This window comes from Lissotriton helveticus, chromosome 11 (genome assembly GCF_964261635.1).
Source record: "Lissotriton helveticus chromosome 11, aLisHel1.1, whole genome shotgun sequence".
Classification (NCBI taxonomy): domain Eukaryota; kingdom Metazoa; phylum Chordata; class Amphibia; order Caudata; family Salamandridae; genus Lissotriton; species Lissotriton helveticus.
Window position 1 is genome coordinate 1,074,705,648 of NC_136072.1, and position 24,141 is coordinate 1,074,729,788.

General features: G+C 42.4%; 1 protein-coding gene across 13 annotated transcripts in view; it reads right to left on the reverse strand.

Moving 5' to 3' along the window:
* NCOR2 (nuclear receptor corepressor 2) overlaps positions 1-24,141 on the reverse strand; it is a 1,388,857-nt gene that overhangs the window by 1,027,174 nt on the left and 337,542 nt on the right. For all 13 annotated transcript variants that reach the window (XM_078667637.1, XM_078667632.1, XM_078667640.1 and 10 more), the window contains exon 4: positions 10,377-10,557. In XM_078667637.1, the coding sequence (XP_078523763.1) occupies positions 10,377-10,557 (181 nt within the window). The remainder of the gene's footprint in view (positions 1-10,376; positions 10,558-24,141) is intronic.

Consider the following 24,141-nt stretch of genomic DNA (forward strand, 5'->3'; position numbering starts at 1 on the left):
GGCTGTCCGTAAGTCCGGTTCTGTTGGTCCATCCTTGGGCCCATTGTGACCTTTTTACAATACATACAAACCCCACCCAGTTCGTGCATGCAACAGTACTTTCCATGGTTTTAACTGATAAAATGTAGTAATAAAATAGAATAATACCCAAACAATAGAGAGAACCTTGGCAGCAACTGACGGCGGAACCTTGTTCATGAATAGGATAAATAGATCAACTAGGGCGTAGCCTAAAATAGAATATGTGTCTAAGCAATTGTGGCAGCACCCATCAGTGTTACCCTGCTTAGTTTCATACTTTTCTCTCAGGTATTAGCTCTCTTGCCAATCTCTGGGTCAAGTACAGGTGTGGCTTGGTTCTGTGTCTGGGTAGGACCAACCTCCCCCTACGTCTGATCTGTCCCTGGCTTCAATCCCTCCAACATGTGCCCCCAATTCTCCAGGTCTTCCATGTTTTCATCCACTTGCAACACCCTTAAGCAACACTTTTCTGCCACGCCCCACTCACGCATGTCTGCCTTCCATGTGCCTGAGTCGGGGAGCAGTGTGTATCTCACATGTGGCGATGCAGTGCTTAGCTAAAACTAGACCTAGGAGTGTACACTTGTGTCGCATGCAAGTTCCTTTTTTGGTGTCGGGAGTACCCCCGTTGGCATTGTTTGATGTCGGCCTCTATTCGCACTGCTGTTATTGCACGGAGCAACCGTGTCACTCGTTGCCAATATGTGTGTAGGCGTATGCAGCTCCATGTCCACTGCAAGTTTTTTCCTCATGATACTGACATAAATACACCACTGCCCTGCTTCCCAGATCAGAGGTCTATGAATGAATGGGAAGGGGAAATCTGGCACAGATAGATGAACTGGAGAAATGAATAAACATTTGTCAAACTGACCACAAAATAAGAGCGTGTTTCGTGGATGATGCAAAACGTAATAGAGGTGTGGACAGTGCTTGAAATGGAAAACTAGAAGTGTAGGTAGTCTGTACCAGGGTACCTGCTTGTTTCTGAGAAGTGCCGGTCTCTCCAATTAAAAGTATAGCATGTCTCTTCAGAAGTGTTGGTACTCTCGCTCTCAAAATAAAAACTGCTGGTACTCTGTACCGGTCAGTACCGGCCAGGGCACAAGTCCTAAAAACAACAAGTGCGGGGACGCTGTAACCGGAAGTGACGTCACAACAGGAAGTGATGTCACGAAAGGTGGCTTGCCCCATCGGGCTCATTGCCTTCCGTCGCTCACCCCTTAGATGCGGTTGCATCTGCGAAGCCAGCGCGTGTGCAGCTGCTGTGAGCTCCGGAGAGGCCAAAGAGTGAAGTCCAGCTGTTTGGTAGGGGGGGGATGGCGTCCACCGGGTAAAATGAGTGGGGGCACGCCGTCCACCCGCGTGGTACCCCGGCTCAAGCCCTGGTACCGGCCCATTTAAAGCACTGGGTGTGGAGGATGGGGGGGTTTAAATGAGTAAAACAGGAGTGAGTCAGGGTGGGGAGAAGCACACGATGGAGGATGCAAAAGGAAGGGCACGTGGAGACTCATACGAGGGAGGGAACAGCAGAGGTGGAAGAAGGAAGCACATGGGTGAGAGTAGCACACGGGCGAGAGCAACATGGAGCCCTGGAGAGCGAAACACATGGACTGGCGAGAGAGAGCAATACTGCATGGGGGAGAGAAGCACACAGGAGAGACAGCCGAAAACCCATACACTCTCATGAAGCGCTGAATGAATAAGGAAAAAGTAGTTCCCTGAAAGTGAGCATTGGAAGGACACAAGTGAAGACACCACTCATGGGGAGGGACAAAAACAAGATGGACCATTCAAGGCATCGAATAAGAAGTAAACAACTGAGTGCCAATGAAGCCAACCAATGGTAAGCAATGGGCGGGGCAGGCTTTAAGCCCACTGGTAAATTCTTGGTAAGTTGAAATTAAGTACTTCGCAACTGGACACAGTGCTTTAAATGGGCCTGTACTGGGTATCGTCATTTTATTTTGAGTGGGAGAGTACCAGCACTTCTCAAGAGAGACATAACACTGTTAATTGGAGAGTACTAGCACTTATCAGAAACAAACAGGTACTCTGGTGCAGGGTACCTGCACTTCTATTTTTCCATTTCAAGCAATGACCGGACAGCTTTTTCTCCTGGAAGGCTAAACCTTAATAATGCCTATTCCAAGAGGAGAGGCAGAAAGGAATGGAGGAGACAGGACGTGCAAGGGCAAAGTTACCAAAGTGATGTAAACCTTACATGCCACAAAATTAGCCCCCTGCACCCTCCAACATAATTACCACCTCATAATAGGAAGCCTTATCAAAGAAGGTAACTCCCAGCTCTGTGACTAACTTCTTATTTAAAAGAAAGTGATTCCGTCATCACAGAGTTTTTAAAAATGGATTTATAGATGAAAAGCTTTTATGTCTGGATTTGCTACATAAATAGGAATTACTCATTTAGTGGGCTAATTTGAAAGGAAACTCTCACACCATCAGTAAGTACATCAGGTCAGAAAGTGCAGTTTCTCCCCAGTCTACTATGTTGTTTTTCATGTTCTCCTTGGAACAGAAGGTCAAAAGCATGACAAGTTAAGGGAATGTGCAATTACTGCAAAAATGAGTAGGTGCTCTCAGAGAACACAGACGGCTGAAGGATGTCGTGTTCTTGCAGGAGAAAATTCTGCGCTTTGGGGAAAAAAAAGCCAGCACCCCGCAAATGTTCCTTTCTTGGGAACAAAGCTGTCAATTTAGGAGGCCTTGTCACAAAACCTTAACCACGATTTTTGTGGCAATAGCTCAGTTAAGAAGACAAAAACGCAAGTCTCTTCTCACATTTAATTAGTATTAAATGTCAATTTATAAATAAGCGCCTCACCTTGTCGGCTTAGAATATGTGCGTTTCTTTATTTTGACAGTGACGCGGTGAATATTGACAAGATTGTTTTTTAGTTGGCCTTTCAGGTTTTCCTTGCAGTATCCAGAGATGAAATGTTATCCTTAATTACCCTGTATAGTGCCAATAGGCCGCCTTTCAGTTGACAATATTAGACATTGAAGGCGAGTTTGGTACGGGCAATTACCTGGATACTACCTAAATTGAGTGGACACGTCAACCTGGTGTGTGACGACGTACTAAGATACAAAATTGTTTAGTTGTCAAGGAAAACCGGGAAGCTTGGGGTATTCTGGGATGCTGGATCTCAGGCATATGATCAGGGACAGCACTTCGCTAGAGATAGTTAAGACAACATTAGGGCCCCACCTCGTGGTTGTGCCAAATAACTACAAAAGGCCTGAAAAGTGCTCTGTGTGTTTTTTGGTGTATATGGAACGCTGTAGAAACAAAAGTGCTTTTTGCTTGCACTGCTGAAAATCCTTGCAACAGTCAGGCGTATGACTTACCGAACCACATTTTCAACCTTTCCTGAGATTCAATAAGTGTGATGTGAGAGTGTTCTGTTGCACTGGCCCCCCTCAGATATTCCTGTGCTGTAGGGACCATCTGTTGTCTGGTGTCATTTCCCTTGTGTCTGGTGATGGGCCCTATTTCGCTCTCACTAGTCCCAGGACTTGCGATACTCGACTGACCGGAGTTAAATTAAGTGCCACATAACAAACAATACCAGCAGGAATCATCCATAGTGGCCATTTAGCAACCCACATGTCAGCTAGTGTGGTGTGACTAGTATCTAAAGAGGTCTTCTACTGAGAAAAATGTGAAGTGTACCCAGAGTGAAGGTGGAAGACAGAGGAAGAGGGCCGTGAATGTGTGTTAGATTTGTGAAGATTAAGGAGAAATTGCACTGGGGTGGGGTACGACCTAAATAAAGAAAGCTATGGGGGTGGGGCAAGATTTTGGAGAACTGCTCTCTGGAGAGCAAATGTAGAGAATCCGCTCAGAATCAGAAATGGAAAATTCCACCTTAAGGAGTCCTAGGCCCCCAAAGAGAAGCCCACACAAGCTGGACAGAGAGAAGACTGAACCTCTCCCCTCTGTGAGACTCGTGGGTTAAGACCTCTCCGTGCCATTTCAACTGTGCCTCGAAAAGCTAGGTGCTATGTAGTGGGGCTAAATTCGCCAGTCCCAAGAAAAGACCCATTTCAGTCCATTTCTCTTACATTTTCTTGAAGGACTGGGTTGAGACGCAAGGGCTCCTGGTTATGATCCCATCAGCGTAATGAATGCTAACCTGGATTCAGAACCACTGAGAAATTCTTCCTGGGGTCAGGTTGTGTGAGGCTGGTGAAACTCTACAGACTGCTCAATGTTTCTTAGGCTCTGATAAAGAAGTGGCTGGAGTCTGCTGCCTACTGGGGTGGTCATCTACTTATGGTGTGGCGTGGGGGGGGGGTGTCATCTGGTCCAATATGATTGTGTGATGAAAGAGGAAGGTAGAATCCTCTTCAGAGAGAAGATTCAGAGTGTGAAGTTATACAAGTCAGTAAGAATAACAAAGACACTTGCGCCATTAAAGACTACTGTAGGGAATTCACAGCACCATGTGACAATCAAAAACTTGGGTTAATCACCACAATTGCAGCCAGAGATTTAGGGTGCTCCCTCTTGCATACGCTGGGCACACACTCGCTGCCTCCCCATCTTTGGATATAGCACAATGGGAACGGTCTGAGCTTCTGCCCCTTTAAGAGTTCTGCTGCTGTTTGGACTACCCAGACGCCTCAGGTGTTGAATCCAAAGACCTACCAAAACATAACAACCTGATTAGCGACCGGTTGGCAAAACTTGATTAAAGGAAATATGAAGACTCTTTACAGGCCTTCATTAGAATGATAATGTATGTTATTTCTTTATATTCTTTCTAAGTCATATTTTAGTGGAATGTTGTGCTTACTTCATGGCCCTGAAGTCCCCAACCAACCAGTGAGTAGCTTTGAAGGAGCCCTGAACCCCACCCTGTCCTTCCGGATCCATGGTTAAAACACATCAGATATTTCTTTTACTTCCTTACAATTAAAGCTTAAAAGCGGTTTTCTGCTCCTCAACAAAAGGTATCCTTATTGCTACAGGTCACCTGAATACAAATTTTCCAGTCATTGATTTTAATTAAACAAACTTATTTATAGATGTATGGATTTAACTTTTTTTTTTTTTGCACCAAACATGCCATTATATGTTGCCCCTTGTGAGGGCGTGCTTCAAAAAATACAATACACATATACTTACAAGAGCTCAGAAAGAGTGTGTAGAAGAATAACTTTACCACCAGGTATGACTTGAAGATTCAGAATTTTACGCACATGCATGTGGACATACCTTACGGCAGCGAGGCTACAGTAGCCCTTTCCACTTGTATTTGGTTTTCGCCAGCCTAACGCTGATTTAGCTATCATGTTTTTCTGTAACGTCAGGCAGAAAGACCACATCATTAATGCTGCATCCTCGGTGGAAGGCGAAACGAGTGGTAATTTCAGTACCACTCAATTTGGCCATGAATAAACTTCATGGGAGGACTCTAAATGAGGTGCAGTATTGTAGTGCAGCGGGAAAAACTGGATACAGCTATAACCAGATCAGGTAAGAAAAATGTATGGGCCACCAAGAAGCATCCAATGGTTCCCGCATCCTCTGCTCGTTGTCACGTATGTTCCTTCAAAGCAGCATTCAATGTCCTCACATCCGGAGCCCATTGTCACATATCTGCCATGACAGCTGAATCCAATCGTTCTAGAGGCCTGAGCCCATTGTCACTCAAGGGCCATCGAAGTAGCAGCCGATGTTTCTCCCTTCATCATCCCATTGTCACTCATGGGCCATTAAAGTAGCATCGATTGGCTCTCTGGTCTGGAGTCCATTATCACTAAGGCTTTCCGTTTTTACTGATTTTTACAGACAGAAAAGTTTTATTTTCTTGTCTGTATTTATTTTTAAATGTGGATAAAAACGGAAATTGGGTTGCTTTTTGAGTAATTCTAAATACTGTTTGCCATGACTGCCAGTCCAATTGCAGTGTGAATTGATAGGTAAGGGGGATAAAAAAGAAAGGAATTTTAGTAAAGAGGCTTTAACAGCAGTAGATATGCACAAAGTTGATACTGAAATATGCATATTTTCTTAACAGTGCATTGATTTATCTTCTGTGGGGGTTTACAAAATTGAAACCTAGTAGGCATTCATGCATGAGTGCATATTTACCGGTTAAATAAATGTGGAAATATACTAAATTCAGCTTAATTTTTCCACAAAACCCCCCAAAAATATGGCTAAATACAGATAAAATTAGCAAAAAATAAATATGGATAGAAACTGATGGAAATGTAAAAAAAAAATACCACAAAACCAGGAGCACTAATTATCACCCAGGGGCTGTCAGTCACATTGAGTGACTTTTCAGGAACAGAGTCCATTGTCATTCAGTTGCTGTCAAACGTGGCTCAAACCAGTCCATATTCAAGAGTACCTGGGGAGCCGGGGGTTGGGGTGCTCGCGGAGATAGGTCAAGCAGCACTGCAGGGTTAGGACCCTGCATCCAGAGGAGTTTGTCCCATTGCCAGGTTCACTTGAACGACTCTTGGTCGAATATCAGGTTTAGGTAGAAGCTGGGGCTTGTGGAGGGATGTTGAGATGGGGGGGAGGGGTATTTCTGTTGGTAACCTAGGCCTCTGCTTTAGGGCAGACTTTGCTCGAATCATCAAAGCAAAGTCCGGCCACCAGATGATGGAGCATCCATTTGAACGTCAAAACATTGGGGCCACCAGATGATGGAGCATCCATTTGAACGTCAAAACATTGAGGGGTCCCATAACTCCAGTAAGCATCCTTTTGAGTCCACTATTGCTTACTAGTACTAGCTACTCAAACTTTACTAATTCAGTGGTACGAAGTCATGATGTATTGATGACTACCTGGCTTCAGAAAATTGAGGAAGTGCATTGAATTTTGGATGACCTATTCTTACTACACATTGGCTATTAAAAAGACATACAAGTGCACTTTTTTCTTCCAGGAGAATGTGACTGGGTATAACAGATTGCCTGCTGCCAGTCTCTTTTGAGACACCGGCTGTAAGCCCTCAGGGGAACAGGGCTTCGGGTGTCCCTGGAAGATAAAATGCAGTTCACCTCGATGGACCTGGTTGTGTTCACTTTACTAAGGTTCTGCAGCAGGGGAGATACTTTTTCAACACGAACATTTGCAGCATTCACCTTGGAAGACAGGGAAGGGCGACACAAGGTTCTGACTTAAACGGGGTTTATATTTTTAGGTGTGGTATTAGCTAAAACGCCTTTTTTTTTTATAAAATTTTTTTTTTTATTATGTACATAATATACTTGTAGGGGCTTTCAGATAGCCCTCGTCTTCCACTGGTCTACTGCTGTGTCACTCACATTTTTCTTACACTTACTACATGCTCCAGCATAGGGTCACCCGCTTCAGCAACTGAGTAACATAACCGTGAGTGAAGGCGTTCTGCCCTGGCACCAGGGTATGTGTGCTTTTCAAGAGCAGAGATATATTTGCTTTTAGCCAATTTTTTTTCCATCTTGTCAAAGGGCTGGCATGTAACTCAAAAATAAAGTTTAACAAAAACCATTGCAAACAAAACAAGCATTCACAAAGGGAAAATGTTGCTTGCCAACAACTGATTTATTCAAGTTTTTTTTCCGGTAGGTAAGACAAGTTTCTCTTTGATTTCCATCACCAAAATCAGTTCAGTTCTCGGTCATGTACTGCAAACGTTTAAATGTTGCATCACTTCGTGAATAAAAAGCTTAAAGTGCATGTTAACAGGGTTAGGGATTTTTTATTTATTTATAAAGCTCGGAACTGGAAGAAGGTGTCCGTGCACCAGGGCGAATAGTGCGGTAAACAGTCTAAATGTAAATGTAAATGTGTTTGTATTTATATAGCGCACTTCTACCCAGAGGTCTCGTAGCGCTGTATTCATACCGCTGTGGAACCCTTCCTAGCTTTCCTGTGAGATGTCCACTCCTGGGCACCCCCAAGGTGAAGCCAGGCATCCAATCGCTGCTGGGGCCGTTGTGGAGATTAAACAAGCTATTGCCCAGAGTCACAGAGCATGATTAGACTAGGCACCGAGGCGAGAATTATCAGGTCCGGGGAAATTGAGTCCAAGAACCGCCGAGGCGGGAATTGAACCCTAGTCCCGGGCCAGACCTCTGCATCAGGGTCTGCCGCTCTAACCATTGAGCCACACTTCTCCAATAGTCTACCAATAGGCGGTGCCCAATGCATTGCACTGTAGATGCACTTGGATGGCGCGTTATACCAATAAAGCACAGTTCTGGATGGGTAGCACAATACTCTCATGACATGTGTATTTGTAAAGCGCACGTTCACCACTACGGGTATCTTGGCGCTGAATAACAGATGTTTGTTGTTACCCAACTCAATGGTACTCATTTTATCGACCTCAGATGGATGAAAGGCTGAGTGAACCAGCCGGGATTTCAACCTGTGGCCATGAGGTCGAACACAGGCCCCTGCAGTGGAAGCATTAGTCCACTGAGCCACCAGACCTGGTAAACCATGTTGAATATGGAGCATAGCAACTTGCCCAAAGGTGAACTGGTGGGGTTGGGAGCTGTAATATCCTAATAACTGTGGTACTGCCAAAAGTTCGCACAGGAGCAGCCGATGAGCGACACATCCCTACTGACATTGTGACCCAACCTGAGAGGGATCCGAGTTTAAACCATAGCAAGGGGAGAGGATGTAACCTAATGGTTCGGGCGGGTGACCTCCAAGCTGGGGAAGAAGGTTCGAGTCTCGGCAGGGACGCTCAACATCCTGTGATTCTGGGAAAATCCCGTAATCTCCCTGTGTCTAACAAAACTGAATGTGTCCCTCTGTAATGCAACAGGTGCTCATGTAAAGTGCTCTGATACCTTCGGGTATACAAAACTTGGGTTAATAAAACTCCTCCCGCCTCCCCAAAGGGATTTAAAGGTCACGGTTGGGCTGTTGTAGCCGCACACTCAGTTCCAGGAGCCCCACTACTCATAAAGCACTGAGGAGACGAACGCAGCCTTGCTCTCGTGAAATTAACTCCACTGTTATCAGAGTCGACAAGTTCCTTCAACATCAATCCCATAAACAGGGAGAAGGTCTGGTCATCATCACCCTTTACATAGAGCAGGGTGCCCATAGCCTTACCACAGGAAACCACCTTTACAATGCAGTCATTACATCGCACTACATTTACAACGCTGTAATTACATTGCAACATCCTTTACAACGCATGTCACTACAACGCAGTCATTACATTGCATGTCACTATAACGCACATCACTACAATGCAGGCATTACATTGCACTACATTTACAACGCTGTAATTACATTGCAACATCCTTCACAACGCATGTCACTACAACGCAGTCATTCATTACATTGCATGTCACTATAACGCACGTCATTACAATGCAGGCATTACATCGCATGCCATTACAACGCATAGCATTACAACGCATAGTACCCCTGCACTACTGTTGCACCTCTGGAGTTAGAATAGTAATTTTTATACCTACACTAGCCAACACTTACCTTAAATGCAATGTAATGGTATGCGTTGTAATGCTATGTTTTGTCAAGGTATAATGCGATGTAATGGAATGCGTTGTAAATGTAGTTTAAAAAAACTTGTAGTGGCATGCGATGTAAATGTATGCGTTGTAAAAGATGTTGCGATGTAAAAACTGCGTTGCAAAGGCATGCGTTGTAAAGTCATACATTCTTTTACCACAGAGCAGGTGATGGAGAACTGCAACATGGGGACAGGCCCGCTGCAAAACAAGGCACTGATGAAACAAACCTGAAAGAGTGTGATAACTTCTTGGACACGCCACCTACTGTTGAAGAGAACTGAATTCAATGTGAGAACTCCCTTCCGAAAGCATTCTTGAGTAGTGGCCAGAAGTACACCAACTGATGCTACATACACTGTGTTCTTTAAAGTAGCTTAGTGCAGCCATGAGTTATCTGAGCTGGCCAAGGTACAAAAGAAAAAGCCACAGGGGTAGAACACAACGTGCTCAAAGACTAACACGCTGGACCATTTTGGACGGCACTCGGACACCCCCCCCAAATAAATTGCCATTTCAGGAAACCCCTATGAACATATTTAGCTTGGGTAGCTTTGGCTGGCATTAACAGTTTCTCATCTTTCATTTGAAGGGACCCTGCCCAAACCAGACTGCACACAAGATCAAGGCATTTCCCTGGTGGAACAATGAAACTGAGGCAACAGGACCCCTAGCTCCATCCTGGCTTGCAACCGTGAACAAACATACCAGACAATATTGCAAGTTGCATGTGAAAAGGGCCAAAGCAGGCTTAATGCTGCATACTTCGCTTTATGCAAAAGTCCCCAAAAATGTAATAAAAACAACTGTACAGAAGGTCTTACCTTTGCCATATCTTCATTTCCTCCATGCTGGTTTTGGCTTATTGAAGGCGAGTGCCGCATCAGCTGGTCATGGAGCATTTCCAATCGAGGGCGCTTGTTTTCCATGTACTCCATTTCCGAATGTTTCGTTAAGTCGGACAAGTAGGAATGTGGGTCAGATCTTCCATGCAACTCTTGAGATCTGGGTGAAAAAACACAGAAGTGTTAGTTTTTTCTTTTTGAGCTAGGTTTGCACGCTATGAGTGCCATCTGAATCGATGCATCGTACAACGTGAAAGAAAATATCAAGAAAGCAAAACGAAAGGAAAAAGTTTATGGGCCCAATTCACAGAATGAACTTAAGACTCAATCCTAAACTTACTACTATTTTGGTATTCACAGAATGCACTTACTACTTTTGGCATTCACAGAATGAACTTACTACTTTTGGTATTCACAGAAGTTAGGATTTTGTCTTAAGTTTGTCTTAAGACAAACTTAAGACAAAATCCTGTCTTAAGTCTGTCTTAAGTCAAACTTAAGACATAGGGCCATATTCATGAACACATTTTCCCATAGACACAGTATGGGCAAAACCCTTTGATGCATCTGGCCCAAAATCCTAACATCTGTGAATAACAAAAGTAGTAAGTTCATTCTGTGAATACCAAAAGTAGTAAGTGCATTCTGTGAATACCAAAAGAGTAGTAAGTTTAGGATTGAGTCTCAAGTTCATTCTGTGAATCGGGCCCTACAAGTATTTGCTTAAGCAGAGATGTCCATTGTAAGACCAGAAGAGCGAGGTCCACTAACCACAGACTATGTACCCAATTTCCATTTATGTTCATTGTATGTACATTTATGTTGAGTGGATCTGGACGATGTTGGACACAGCTGGCTTAGAATAAGCTGTATTCCTCCTTCAAGGGGAAGGTCCAAAATTGTGAAAATGGTCTAAACCAAACAAAAATCCCAACAATAATTCTCCATCATCACTGGATCTGGGAAAACCTTTTCCCCAAGAGCTCAATCCACTTTCTGTCCAACAAGAACTTTAGTTCCTAGAAATGTGTTCAAGTAGCAGTCCTTGAACTAAGATTTGAGTCCCTCCACCTTGGTTTATTGTCTTATATGACCAGCCAGCACCAAAGCTCTCCTTGCTCTCACCCATGACATCAAAGCATTCACGGCAAATGGTGTCAGTCACCTTGGGTAAGCATGACGTCATAAGCACGAGGACAGGTCGGTTATACAATGCTTGTTAGCGTTTTGATGAACATTACAAGGTAAGATATCTTCTACCTCATTGTCTTTAATAAATAAAACACTTTTCTCTCCCATACGTGATGCTTTATCCAACGGGTGTGAGACAAGCAATAAGTGAGCAAAGTGTCTTATTTTGCCCTCCCTGCATGGTGTGGTATGAGTCATGGTATGATTATTAAGAAGCCTTTTTTTTGGTTCAAATAAAAAATCTGATTGCCTTTGTTGCTGTGAAACCAACTGCAAAACTCATTTAGAGAAACTGCTCAAATCACACGCGTTTTCTTGCTCAAATAATGACTAAAAGAAAAGGAGTGGAGTTGGCCTAACGGGTAGGGAGGTCGACCTCGAATCTGGGGAACAGGGTTCGAGTCTCGGCAATGATGCTGAACATCCTGTGATTCTGGGAAAATCACTTAATATCCCCGTGCCTCTTAAAAATGAATGTGTCCTCATGTAACGCAACTGGTGCTATGTAAGTGCTCTGATCGCTGATACCGGATTAAGTTTGCGCTAAAGACAACTCTGTAAAAAAAAAAAAAAGTGTGTGTAGTACGCCTCATGTCCATTGGGTGCAAAAGCTCGAAGGGGAGCTAGTCAGGCAATGTAATGAGTAATGGATTGTTTTGTGAATAGAAAGGGTTGACTTATGAATAACAACTGGGGGTATTTTTGAGACATGGGAAGATTTTGGGGATAGACTTGTGTGTAATAGTACAAGCTTCACACCCAAAGGAGTAGACGGATCCTCCCTATGCACTGTAGTTTGGAGGCATTTCATTCTTAGATCTTTCTACAGGCAGCTTTAGTTTCCAAGCACGTGTTATGTTACCGATACTTTAAACAAACGATAAAAAATACATGTCCGGATTAGTGTGGGGGGGGGACGTTTAGGGTCATCCCATTTCAGCCATACATGGGATTTCATGGCAACACAACATGTAGCTTGCAATTCATTCAGAGTCTATGCATGTTCTAGGATGTAATACTCACTTTATTGATATGATGACAATTTATTTGCCGATTTACGTCTTTTATGTAGAAGGCATGTCTTCTTGTCATAATGGTAAATCCACACTATTGACTTATCAGTCTTAAAAATTCATTATTGTTACTCTGTTGTCTTGGCAACATTAATATATTTACAGCTTGTTTGTACACAAAGTCCAAACCTTCTAGCGGTTTAAGCCTTTTAGGCTCACCAGTTACAACACAAATTTGCTCTTCTCACTCCTTTTGATAACACTCTTCGTTGAGGGTACAACAACTCTGCTAATGCAATCTGTTCACCAACCGAGCCTGCTTCAAGCGTCCATGCTGTTGTAGCCCAAGAGGTTACTTCAGTGTGGTGTTTACCTTCTAGAACAGAAGGGAACAACACACTAGGTCTCCCTTCTATTACCAAACACTCCTCCTGACAAAAAGCCAAACGTATTAGCTTTGCCATTGTATGTTTAAGAAAAGCAAGACTTATTGGCTTTGCCAATGCTTGTTCTTCTTTGCATCATTCATATCTCTTCATGTTCATTCCCCTTGAACCTGAATGCATTAAATGACACTAGATGAAACCTGTTTTTTTTACTGTAAGTAATATATAAAGGGAAAAAAATAACATGTTACAAAAGTCCTGCTAAGAATGTGCCTGGAATGTTTCATTTCAATGCTGTTGAGTTCATGGACATCTGACTACATGAACAATTTATAATGCTGTATGCTTTTAATTTGGTTATTACTAATAAAGAGCATTTTTGGTTTGGTAACACTGAAAGTGCACATATAACACTTACACAATTTCAGTGCCTTGCAATCGATGTATTCATTTGTATGTTTTGGACCAGCAGTGAGAAATGTACCTTAAAGAGGCATGCACTCGACTCTTAAGACCATTATTATTCCCAGTTTGTCATGCTAGCAACGCATGCTTACACGTGCAAATGTTATGCTATGTGTATTTGCGCTGGGATGCCCGAGGGTAACTACGCGCTATACAAAACTCGTAATAATAATAATAATTTGGAAGCGTGCGAAACATTTATTAATATTAGTATTCATCAGGAAAATTGGTTGCTAAGTAAATAACAAATAATTAGCAATGATATCAAATGAAAATTAGCACATCAGTTCAAGCTGGTTGGAACACTAGATTAAATTAAACCGCACCCTCAAGTAGATGCTTGCAAAAAGTATTGTATTGAATAAATTGAAGCTTTCGTGGGTATTTACAACTTTTTACAAGGCTGTCAAAGCGGAATACACAGAATTGCAGGGGCAAGAGGTATGGTGACATTCAGTGCTCAGTGATGGTGGTGAAGTATTGTATTGTATTGTATTGTAATTGCATTTATATAGCGCTTACTACCCCTGACGAGGCTTCGAAGCGCTTTTTCGGCAGGTAGCATGCTACTCTGGGACCCACAGAGGATTAGTGTTGAATTAGTGTAGTGAAACATGCAAGTACATTTTAAGTGGTGGATAGGTTAAACAGTTATTTGGATTTGGAATGATAGCAGAAGGATAGAGTAGGACAAAGGTTTGTATTTATTTATCGCTCGCTTGTTGACGCATGCTATTCAGGGAGCCTATAGAGGATTAGTGGTGAATTAATATGGTGAAATATGAGGTAATTTCAGTGGTGGATATTAGTCTGTTACTTGGAGTGAGAAGGATAGCGGATGGATAAAAGGGGAAGAAAGATTTGCATTCATATAGCACTTGTTACCCCTGATGGGCGTTGAAGCGCTTTTCTGGCGAGTAGCACGCCACTCCGGAACCCATAAAGGATTAGTGTTGAAAATTAGTATAGTATAAATATGAAGTAATTTGAGTAGTAGATATGTTATTCAGTTATTTGGGCAGTATATTAGTATAGTTGAATATGGAATATGGAATTTGAGAATGAAACATGTTAGTCTGTTAATTTTTATTGAAAAAGGATAGTGGAGGGATAAAAGAGTGAAGGATTTTTTTTAAGTCTTAGCAGTAGGAAGAGGCTTTTGGATGAGTAAAATGTAGTTTTTGGAGGGAAGGAGTCAGAGGGGAGAGTTTAGAAATGTTTGTTTTAGGGGATCGGTGTAGTAAAAAGAGGTGTCAGATGATGCAAAGAGGGGTAGAGCAGGAGAGAGTCTAGAAAAGGTTATTTTGGCGATCATAGTAGTGGTATGGGGTTTGGGATTAATGAGAGAGTGGATGTAGAGGATATATTGATAGATCTATAGGATGAGAGATAGGGTAGTGCATTAGAAGGAGTAGTAGAAAGAAGTTTGAGAGGAGTCAGAAGGTTGGGCTAGAAGATATATTGAGTGAAGTATAGGCTGAGAAATAGGCTAGTGCATTGGAAATGCTAAATTAGAAGAAAGAGATAAGTATATAGATCCATAAGTACATTAAAAGTATATAGATACATAAAAAAGTAAGTATATTTAGATTAAATATATTGATAGAGGCACAGGATGAGAGATAGGGTAGTGCATTGGATATGCTTTTTCAGGAGAAAAGTAACAGACACACAGATCCAAGTATATGGAAGGTACATAGATGTACTATGGAAGTATTTACATGTAGACCAAAAATGATTTTTATTTATTGATTATTATTATTATTTTTTTCTTCTCTTAACAACATAATTGTTTTACATGTTTTATAAAGTAATACACAAAGATAGGTACATATCTATAGTGAAAACAAATGCTTATATACAGAGGGATATGCTGTAAATTTCTATTTCCGTATGGTGATTATGTGGGGAATCTTGAGTAGTTTTCTGAAGATAAGGTGGTTGTCGGTGGATCTTATGTTAGGGGGTAAAGAGTTCCATAGTTTGGCTGCTTGAACAGAGAAGGATGTGCCACCCATTGTTTTTTTCTTGTATGGTGGGATTTTGAGACGAGATGCTCCTTTAGAGCGTAGGTTCCTTTGTTGAATGTGTTTGGTGATTTTATTCCTGATGAAGAGTGGTCCTATTCCATGTATTGCTTTGTGGGTAATACAAAGCAGCTTGAACGTGGACCTTCTGGCAACCGGTAACCAATGCAGGGCTTTCAAGGCAGGGGAGATGTGGTCTCGTGGTTTCCGTTGTAGTCTTTTCATGGTCGTTAAAGGTGATTCGTGGTAGAGGCTATTGGCGTAATTGAGTTTGGATAGAACAAGGGAGATGGTAGCTTGGACCTTGTGTGGAAATCCCAAATGAGGGAAAAAAATTGCAGCGTTTTTATAGTAGCAAAGCTTGATCTTGCTAGTTTATTTACTTGGACATTCATCGACAGCTTGGAGTCCATGGTCATTCCGAGGTTTCTTACTTCCTTCGATACTTTAGGCAGTGATCCCAGTTCATCAGGCCATGCGGCAAGGGGGTTGTAATTTTTTCCAATCGCCACACGTGAGTATTTTAGTTTTTGAAGCATTCAATTTGAGATGGCTCCAAGTCATCCACGGATCCACGGCTCTGAGACAGCTGAAAATTGGTGATTTTCCAATGTCTTTGGGGCATTCCAGTTGAAGGAGTATTTGCGTGTCATCTGCATAGTTGTAGCACGTGAGGTGAAATTTATTGATCAGTACTGGTAATGACTTCATGTAGATGTTGAAAAGCATGGGCGAGATGATAGAACCTTGAGGGACCCCTGCTTTTGTGGAGTACGGTTTGGACAAGAAAGGTGGGGTGTGGATGACATTAGTTCTGTTTCGAAGGTAGGACGCGATCCAGTCTAGAGCAGTTCCCTCTATGCCGGCTTCATAAAGTCTTTGTTTCAGAGTGTCATGGTCAACCGTGTCAAAAGCAGCTGAGAGGTCCAAGAGGAGTAGCGCAGCAACCCCGTTGCGGTCAACTGTATTCTTTAGGTCATCCCAGATGGCAAGGAGGGAAGATTCAGTGCCTCTTCCCGGACGGAATCCTGTTTGGAAATCTGAAAGTATGTCATTCTCTTCAATGAATTGGGACATCTGGGCGAACGCTGCTCTTTCTATCAGTTTGCCCAGGAAAGGTTCATTTGTAATGGGTCTGTAGTTGTCGGGGTTCAGCGGGTCCAAGTTTGTTTTCTTCAGTAAAGGGCGTAAGTATGACTTTTGGAGTTCTTCTGGAAATATTCCAGTAGTTAAGGAATCGTTGATGATTCTTCTTACTGGAATGGCAACAGAGGTTGTTAAAAGAATTGTCTTGAAAGTTTGTGGCGGACAGGGGTCAAAAGGGCTGCCGGCAGGCCTGCTTGCTTTGACCAGGTCCATAAATTTATCGTGTGAGATGTGTTGGAAGGAACGGAGACGGTTGATTAGAGCATTCTTGGATAGTTGTTTTGTACAAGGGTTAGTGCTGGTGCTTTGTTTCTGTTGTAAGTATGAGTCCAACGTGTCTGCTTTGTCCTTGTAATGATTTGCCAGTTTGTCTGTGAAATCTTGAGTAACAGGTTGAGTTCCTTCTAGGCAATTTGGTTTTCGAAATTCATTGAATATTTTATAGAATTCTTTATTTGCACATTTAGCGTTTTGAATTCTGTCTGAATAGTACCTTTTCTTAGCTTTTTTGATAGCCGACTTATATAATCTGTTAATTTGTTCTAGGTGAAGTTTGTCTTGTTTGGCGTTTGTTTTGAGCCAGGTACGTTGCAGCTTTCTAATTTGTTGTTTTATGTTTTTTAGGTTTCGCCCTGGCGTTGCAACTGCGTAGCAGTTGCTCCGCCCAGGGCGAAATCTCATGATCCTACATATGGGGCTTTGGTTCCTCCTCTGTCTCCCATTGGCTAGCTCCATAAATGGAGGCTAGCCATTGGGAGACAGAGGCTGTCAATCACGCTTTCCCCTGAAAACGCGATTCGGGGGCGTTTCTCGGTCTTTTTTTAAGTCCCGCCCCTTTGTCCTGGGCCGCGCTGTCATTGGCTGCCGGCCCGGGACACCCCCGTGACGTCATTCCCCGGGCCGCGCTGTGATTGGCTGGCCGGCCTGGGACCTGACTTGTTTCTGATTCTCACCTAGAGCACCATGGTGTGCCAAAATGTGGATAAATATTTTTCTAATTACGGGGATTTTGGTTGGCTCTAATTGTACTTGCGTTTTACTGAAAATGTTACAGGTAAGACATGTCACAAATAAGCACACTCGACCCTTGGTAATGTCTTACATTAGCAATCCGAAAATGTGGTAACTAGGTAAAATATGATAAGGATCGCATCTGCCCCGTCTTTCACTGTAATGCCAAACGTTTTAAAATCACAAAATAAATAAATAAACTGTAATAATGACTACGCTCCCACGACGGCGCAGCAGGGAACAGTGAGAGAATATCTACGTACACAAAAAGCCTGATTACTGTTATTTTGCTTGAGACCTAGCTGGTGGCGGCCGCCATCTTGGGCAGTAATGCCCCTAAATCATGATGTAACCAAGGCATGAATTACCAAAATGTAAGTTAGTGTGAACATCACTTGACCCAACACAACCTGCGCAATGGATAGTTTATCCATACATTAAAACACATACAGAATACGATTTTGATATGTGTATGAAGGTGTAGTTGACTCTCGCTGCGGAGACTTTGATACTATAAACATGAATAGGTTTCACTTCAAAATGGCGTTGCTCGTCGCTATCCACTAGATAAATCTGCAAAGATCAGCTTGTGGCATACCTCGAGTCCTATGTCTGTGTCCATTGTCCGTGTTACTTAACAAAGATGGCTATAATAGGATTTCCGGATAGATGTCGCTGTGCAACTTCCTGTTAGCAGATTCACTTCACACACACATTTGTGTGTTTTCGGGTTTTCGAGATGTCGCTAGAGACGGTTCCAAAGGATCTTCGGCACCTACGTGCCTGCCTGCTCTGCTCGTTGGTAAAGGTAAGTCCTGGGCCCAACAACAACAGCTACTACTACTCCTCCAGATCTAGCAAACCACCTGTGCCTGCATACTAATCCCCCATCGCGAATCCGTACATATCAACATTTGAGAAAACCTTAGAGGGAGATTTAGACAAAAAAAGTTATTGATTTCCTGATAGCATCAACATCTATTTAATTGGATGGAGAAACGCAAATAAGAGAAAGGTAAAATAACAATGTTTCGCCTTAAAATCAATTAAGCAGACTTAAATTGGGAGTGCTGTCTTCTATGATTGTTACTTCGCGCAGTACCCCACAGACTGCACCGCACAGAATATTGGGACCATACGGGAAATTCGTGGTTAGTTTATTTACATATGTAACTCCACTACTATTTAACGCTTTGGCCACGTCATGGACTAAACCATTAAGCACGAGATATTCCTTGCTACGCCCGCACCCAAACATCGTAAAGCAGTGTTGATCTCTGAATTCTTATTATCACTCCAACCCAACCGCTGCCAGATCCATCTCAGTGCCACGCCAGTTAGGTTGCATATGACTCCATGGAATGGCAAACGACACTTTCTACTGCAGGGCTTTCGACTGAAAAATAATTGTATTGAGTGTTGTTAGCCTGATTGTCTTACTTGACATGAACGAGTAATGCAGTAGGTTAAAGACTCAGGGCTGTAAAATGTTTCCCCTTATAATCTGATGTAATCCAGTAACTTTACACCCAAGGGGGGTGTGCGGGGGTGTGCGGGGTGATCGGTTCTAGACTGTAGACATTTAAAGTGCCTAGCCACCACCAGACCCACCACATATCGTTACCTCTCGAATCATTACACAACTCACCATAGTGCTGCTTGTAATGTTACTAACATAACATAATAACAGTTGGCTTATACCCTGCCAAACCAGATTTGACCTATCTTGTCGGAAATTTGCGAAAGATTAAGCGATTGACATTGTAAATGACAATGCCATTTATTTATCTGTTTTCAAAACCAACACATAAATAAACAATTTGTCATTTACAATGCCAATAGCTCTAACTTTGTCAAAGGCGAAACCGTTGCATTGTAAATGCTTGTTATTTCTATGTTTCTCCAAGGCGCTTTTTTCCTTTTGTTCTGTTGTGTGGTTTTGAGTGGTATCAGGATGTCGAAAGCTTCCTGTAGCCACTCATATAGATTCTGAACAGAATTTATGGTTTCCAGATTTATACTGGATGTTAGTTGTGTTTCCAAGTGTTCCTAATTGAGTTTGTTCCACAGCTGATAGGTGGATGGATGTAAGGTAGTTTTAGGTGAGTCGCTTAGTGTTGTTTTATGTTGGAAAGCAAGCAAGTGGTGGTCTGACCATGTGACTGGAGTTATAGTTTGAAAGGTAACTAGTTCAGTATTAGCAAAAATGACATCTAGGATATGTCCAGCGATGTGTGTCGGATTGAGTGCATATATACAGAGTGAAGAATTAAGAAAAGATCAGAAAACAAGAGCAACAGAACACCTCCAGTGGCTAGCGCATTTGCTTAGTGATTTAGACCAGGAGATTTGCTGAAGCTGAACCAAATAATAGGTTCGATGTATGGACCCAAACAGAGCTCAGTGAAGTTGTCATAAATGGTCTTCTTCAGGACAAGGCGCAGTGACAGCCCAGCATTGGGGGGCTCCCATAGGCGTCCCTCGCAGAATGGAGGCAGCCAGAAGATCTGCAATCATCACAAAGGCTCAAGGTATTCAATATATAGGCTAGTGTCCAGAAGGCTCAAGGTATTCAATGTAGGATATGGAACCCTGTTATGATGGAGTAGCCCAAACACGATTAATCCATGAGGGCGATGCAGACTGCTGAGCAACGCGCAAACACAGGATTTCAACGGTGACTGATCCCTTCCCAAAACTTTGTTACATCGCCCTCATGGATTAATCGTGTTTGGGCTACTCCATCAATCATAATAGGATTCCATAGCCTATACTGAATACCTTGAGCCTTCTGGATACTAGCCTATATATTGAAAACTTGAGCCTTCCTGACAATTGCAGATCTTCTGTCCGCCTCTATTCTGCGAGGGACGCCTAAGGGAGCCCACCCCCATGCTAGGCTTTCACCGCCCCTTGTCCTGAAGAAGACCCTTTATGACAATTTCACTGAGCTCTCTTTGGGTCAAAACGTCAACGCTATTATTTGGTTCAGCTTCAGCAAATCTCCTGGTCTAAATCACAAATCGTGAAAATCAACAGTCCTCCCGTGCTAACAACCTTCCAAAGGGTCACTTGATGCAAACTGAGGCGCCTTTGTCTAGGCTATCATATGATCCCTGTTATGTAAACATCCCAATACTTCACAGAAAATTATGTAATTTCACATTACAAATTCCGCTTTTATTCTTTATGTTGGCACTATACTATCTCCTTGATATTAGGAATGTGTCCGTCTGTAATGTAACTGGTGCTCATGTAAAGCGCTCTGATACCTCCGGGTCAAGTTTGCAATATATAAAACTCCAAAGGAGGGGCAACACATCAGAAATGTAAGCAGTTTGTCGAATAGGTAATGGTGTGATCATGTTTCACAAAGAATAATATACCAGCTGCCTTAACTCGGAGTCCCTTGACCTTATAAAAGAACTCCCCCTTCAGCCTCATTCCTCTATATGGATACAGATCTCCTTGGTGTCTCCAATATCCTTGTAATGTACGACAGGAGATATTTAATCCCATATACGTTTACCAGTAGTCGTTTCTTTTTATTGATAATAGTAATGCAACATTTATGTTTTACAATCAAACGGGATAAGTTCTGGTTTATCGTATACATACAAACATAGATCGGTTGCACATTTCAATACTTAGTGTTCTTGCGTTATATTATTTACGGTGTACCTGTAACAGAAGGAGAGGGGACAATTGGTGGGACACAGATGTTACCACGATATTCATTCCATTTGCCCCATATTTGTGACAATTATTTCTGGCAGCCTCTTGCAACATATACAGTTTTCTCCCTCATCATGCACCAGTCCATGTCGGCCTTCCACCCCTCCACTGTAGGAGTTGCACTTGCGCCCCACGTTTTGGCAACATTCGTTTTTACTACCATCAGATCCAGCATCGCCCATGTTTTGTCTTTGCTATTCAGATCTGTAGGTTCCCAAACATTTAGTTTACCAGCAGTCTTAAGTATTAGAAAGTATTCTGATTTATATGTACATGACATATTCACAGTGGAAGAGGTGTGGCGCAGCGGCCAGGGTGCGTGACTCCGGACCACGGGCTTCACGGATCGATCCCCGGATCCCGCGGCAGGTCAGCCCAGCACCATGTGACTCTGGGCAATAGCTCGCTTAATCTTCCCGAGGGCCCCCAGCGCCGGGAAACCACTTCGGAGGTAGCTGTGCGCTTTACAAATTCAAGGTTATTGTTATTATTATTATTAAGAAGAAAAAGGTTAAAGTAACATAGTCGGGTGGAAATTTTAGTGACCAAGTAGCATTTTAAACTCAAACACTGAAATTGTCCAGGATAGTAGACAAACCGCAACTCACACTGCGTGAGGGCAAAAATTGTTTTTAATATTTGCACTCATGTGGTGAGAGTTGTGTTTTGTCTATTATCCTGGACAGTGACTAAGTTGTCAAGTACGGGGGTGGCCTGGCCGGATATTAAAAGGATCCAGGGTATGTAATCTAACTGGACCCCTTCACATATATGTCATATTTCCATATGGTGAACTATAATTTCACGAGACGCATATCATGGTATATTGGCTGTACCAAAATAAGTACACCCTGAAGAAGACCACAGTGGTGAACAAAACGCGTTGGCTGTGTTGCTTTGCTGTAACACTTGGATCTATAGGTCTATTGTACAAGCACAATAAAGATGATTTGGAACATTCTACATTTTGATTTGGACTCTTCCACATTATTATGTACTTTTGGTGCATTACTATATGTATTTTTCTATATTGGGGCCTCTGGTCACACCTGATGCAGACGGTGCTTATAGGGAGTGCACAACGTTTCTTTGGAAATTACTTTCTGTGGGACAAAAGGGAGGGGAAGGGCGGGTCTGTTCATTATGCTCACTGATCATTTTGTATTTTTGAAACACTGAAATTCACCAGTTTTAGTTATCTCAAGTAACTAAAAACGGTGTCCTAAGATAACTAATTTGTGCCCCTGCCATGCACAGTCTTGCCATCAATTATGTAATTTTGAGATGTAACCCCCATATTCAAGCCTTCCTTAATACAATTAGTTATTCTGTTGAATATTTCATGGTTACCAATGCACTTTTAGCATGAGTCATAGACAAATGACATCAATGTTTATTATGAGATGATTTGATCTCTCATATTTATAACAAACTGTCCTATTGCGTGTATTTGTGACATCAATGCATGTATGAACAAGTGTTAAGGACATTACTGTATAGTGACTGATGCTGTCTTTTCATGATATTTTAACTCTTAACATGGTATAATTAATACAATATTTTTTGCTATCCTGAATATACCATATTTTCGTACATGTTCAATTTCTGGTCAATTTTCATTGCATCTTTTTATATGAAATTTATATGTATGTGCCTGCACTTTTTAATGTATAGCTTCTTGCTTAAGAATTCTTTCAAAATTGTACATGTTTCTCCCTGCACTTGGCAAGCCATTTGTATGCAGGGGACCCCTTCTTTTCTAAATATTTGAGATGTTGCAGTCATGCTATCAATGATGTCCTAGATCATGTCGTGAGTGATGTAGTCATAGTGAAGATCTGTTTGTGTTCCAGGTCCGCGAGGACATGGCTTGGCAGTTCAGGCTAGACTTTTAGCTTGGAGCAGGGTCGACACTGGGTTGCATATAGCTGGGTCCAAACTGAGGTGATATGCTGTACAAAATAACTATAGATAGCGATGCGGCCCTGAGTAATTACCAGTGGCTGAGATTCCTTCAAGCATTCCATCCATCACTTTATTTGTACGCCTTTTAAGTTCACTAACAATGAAAGTTTAATCTTCTGACGCTGTTTCATAACGCTCTTTGAGGGTGTATCTGAACTCTGCTAATGCAGAGTCTATTCAGCAATTCCATATTGTTGGAGGCCAAGATGCTGCCTCAATGTGGTATTTTGTTATTAGAACCGCTGGAAGGAACACACACAAAGCCATCCAACTATTACCAAACACTTACCCTAACAAAAAAAAAACTGGCATGTTGGCTTGGCCAATTTGAGAGGGGAGAGGGTCAAGACCAGGTGCTTGATTCCAGCAAACTGAGCCCTTAGTACTGCAAGCCAAGCCCATTCAGCCCAAAAATATGTGTTGGAAAATTGTCTTCCCTGTGCAGCAAAATTTATACTGGCACTGGATTAATCAGAATTTTCTTAGTTTTGTGGATGAAAAGGCTCTGCCTTTCCACCAGCCTCTCGTGCTGGGTTTCACATTTGCACCCAAGGATGTCCTTTTTATGAATATTATTCCATGTGCTTTCTTTGTTGGGAACAAACATCTCTGTCGGAAGCCCTGGAACATTTTGTTTTTCTGGGCTCTTTACAATGAATCTCAGCCTTGGCCAGCATTACTGTATCCCTTCCAGTGGTTGTGATAGCGTTGTGTTCTGCATTTCTCTGAATAATGTCCCCGCTTCCACTAGACTGTCCATTTTAGTGTCAAATATAGCACAGACCTAAATAAATGAAGGGTCTCC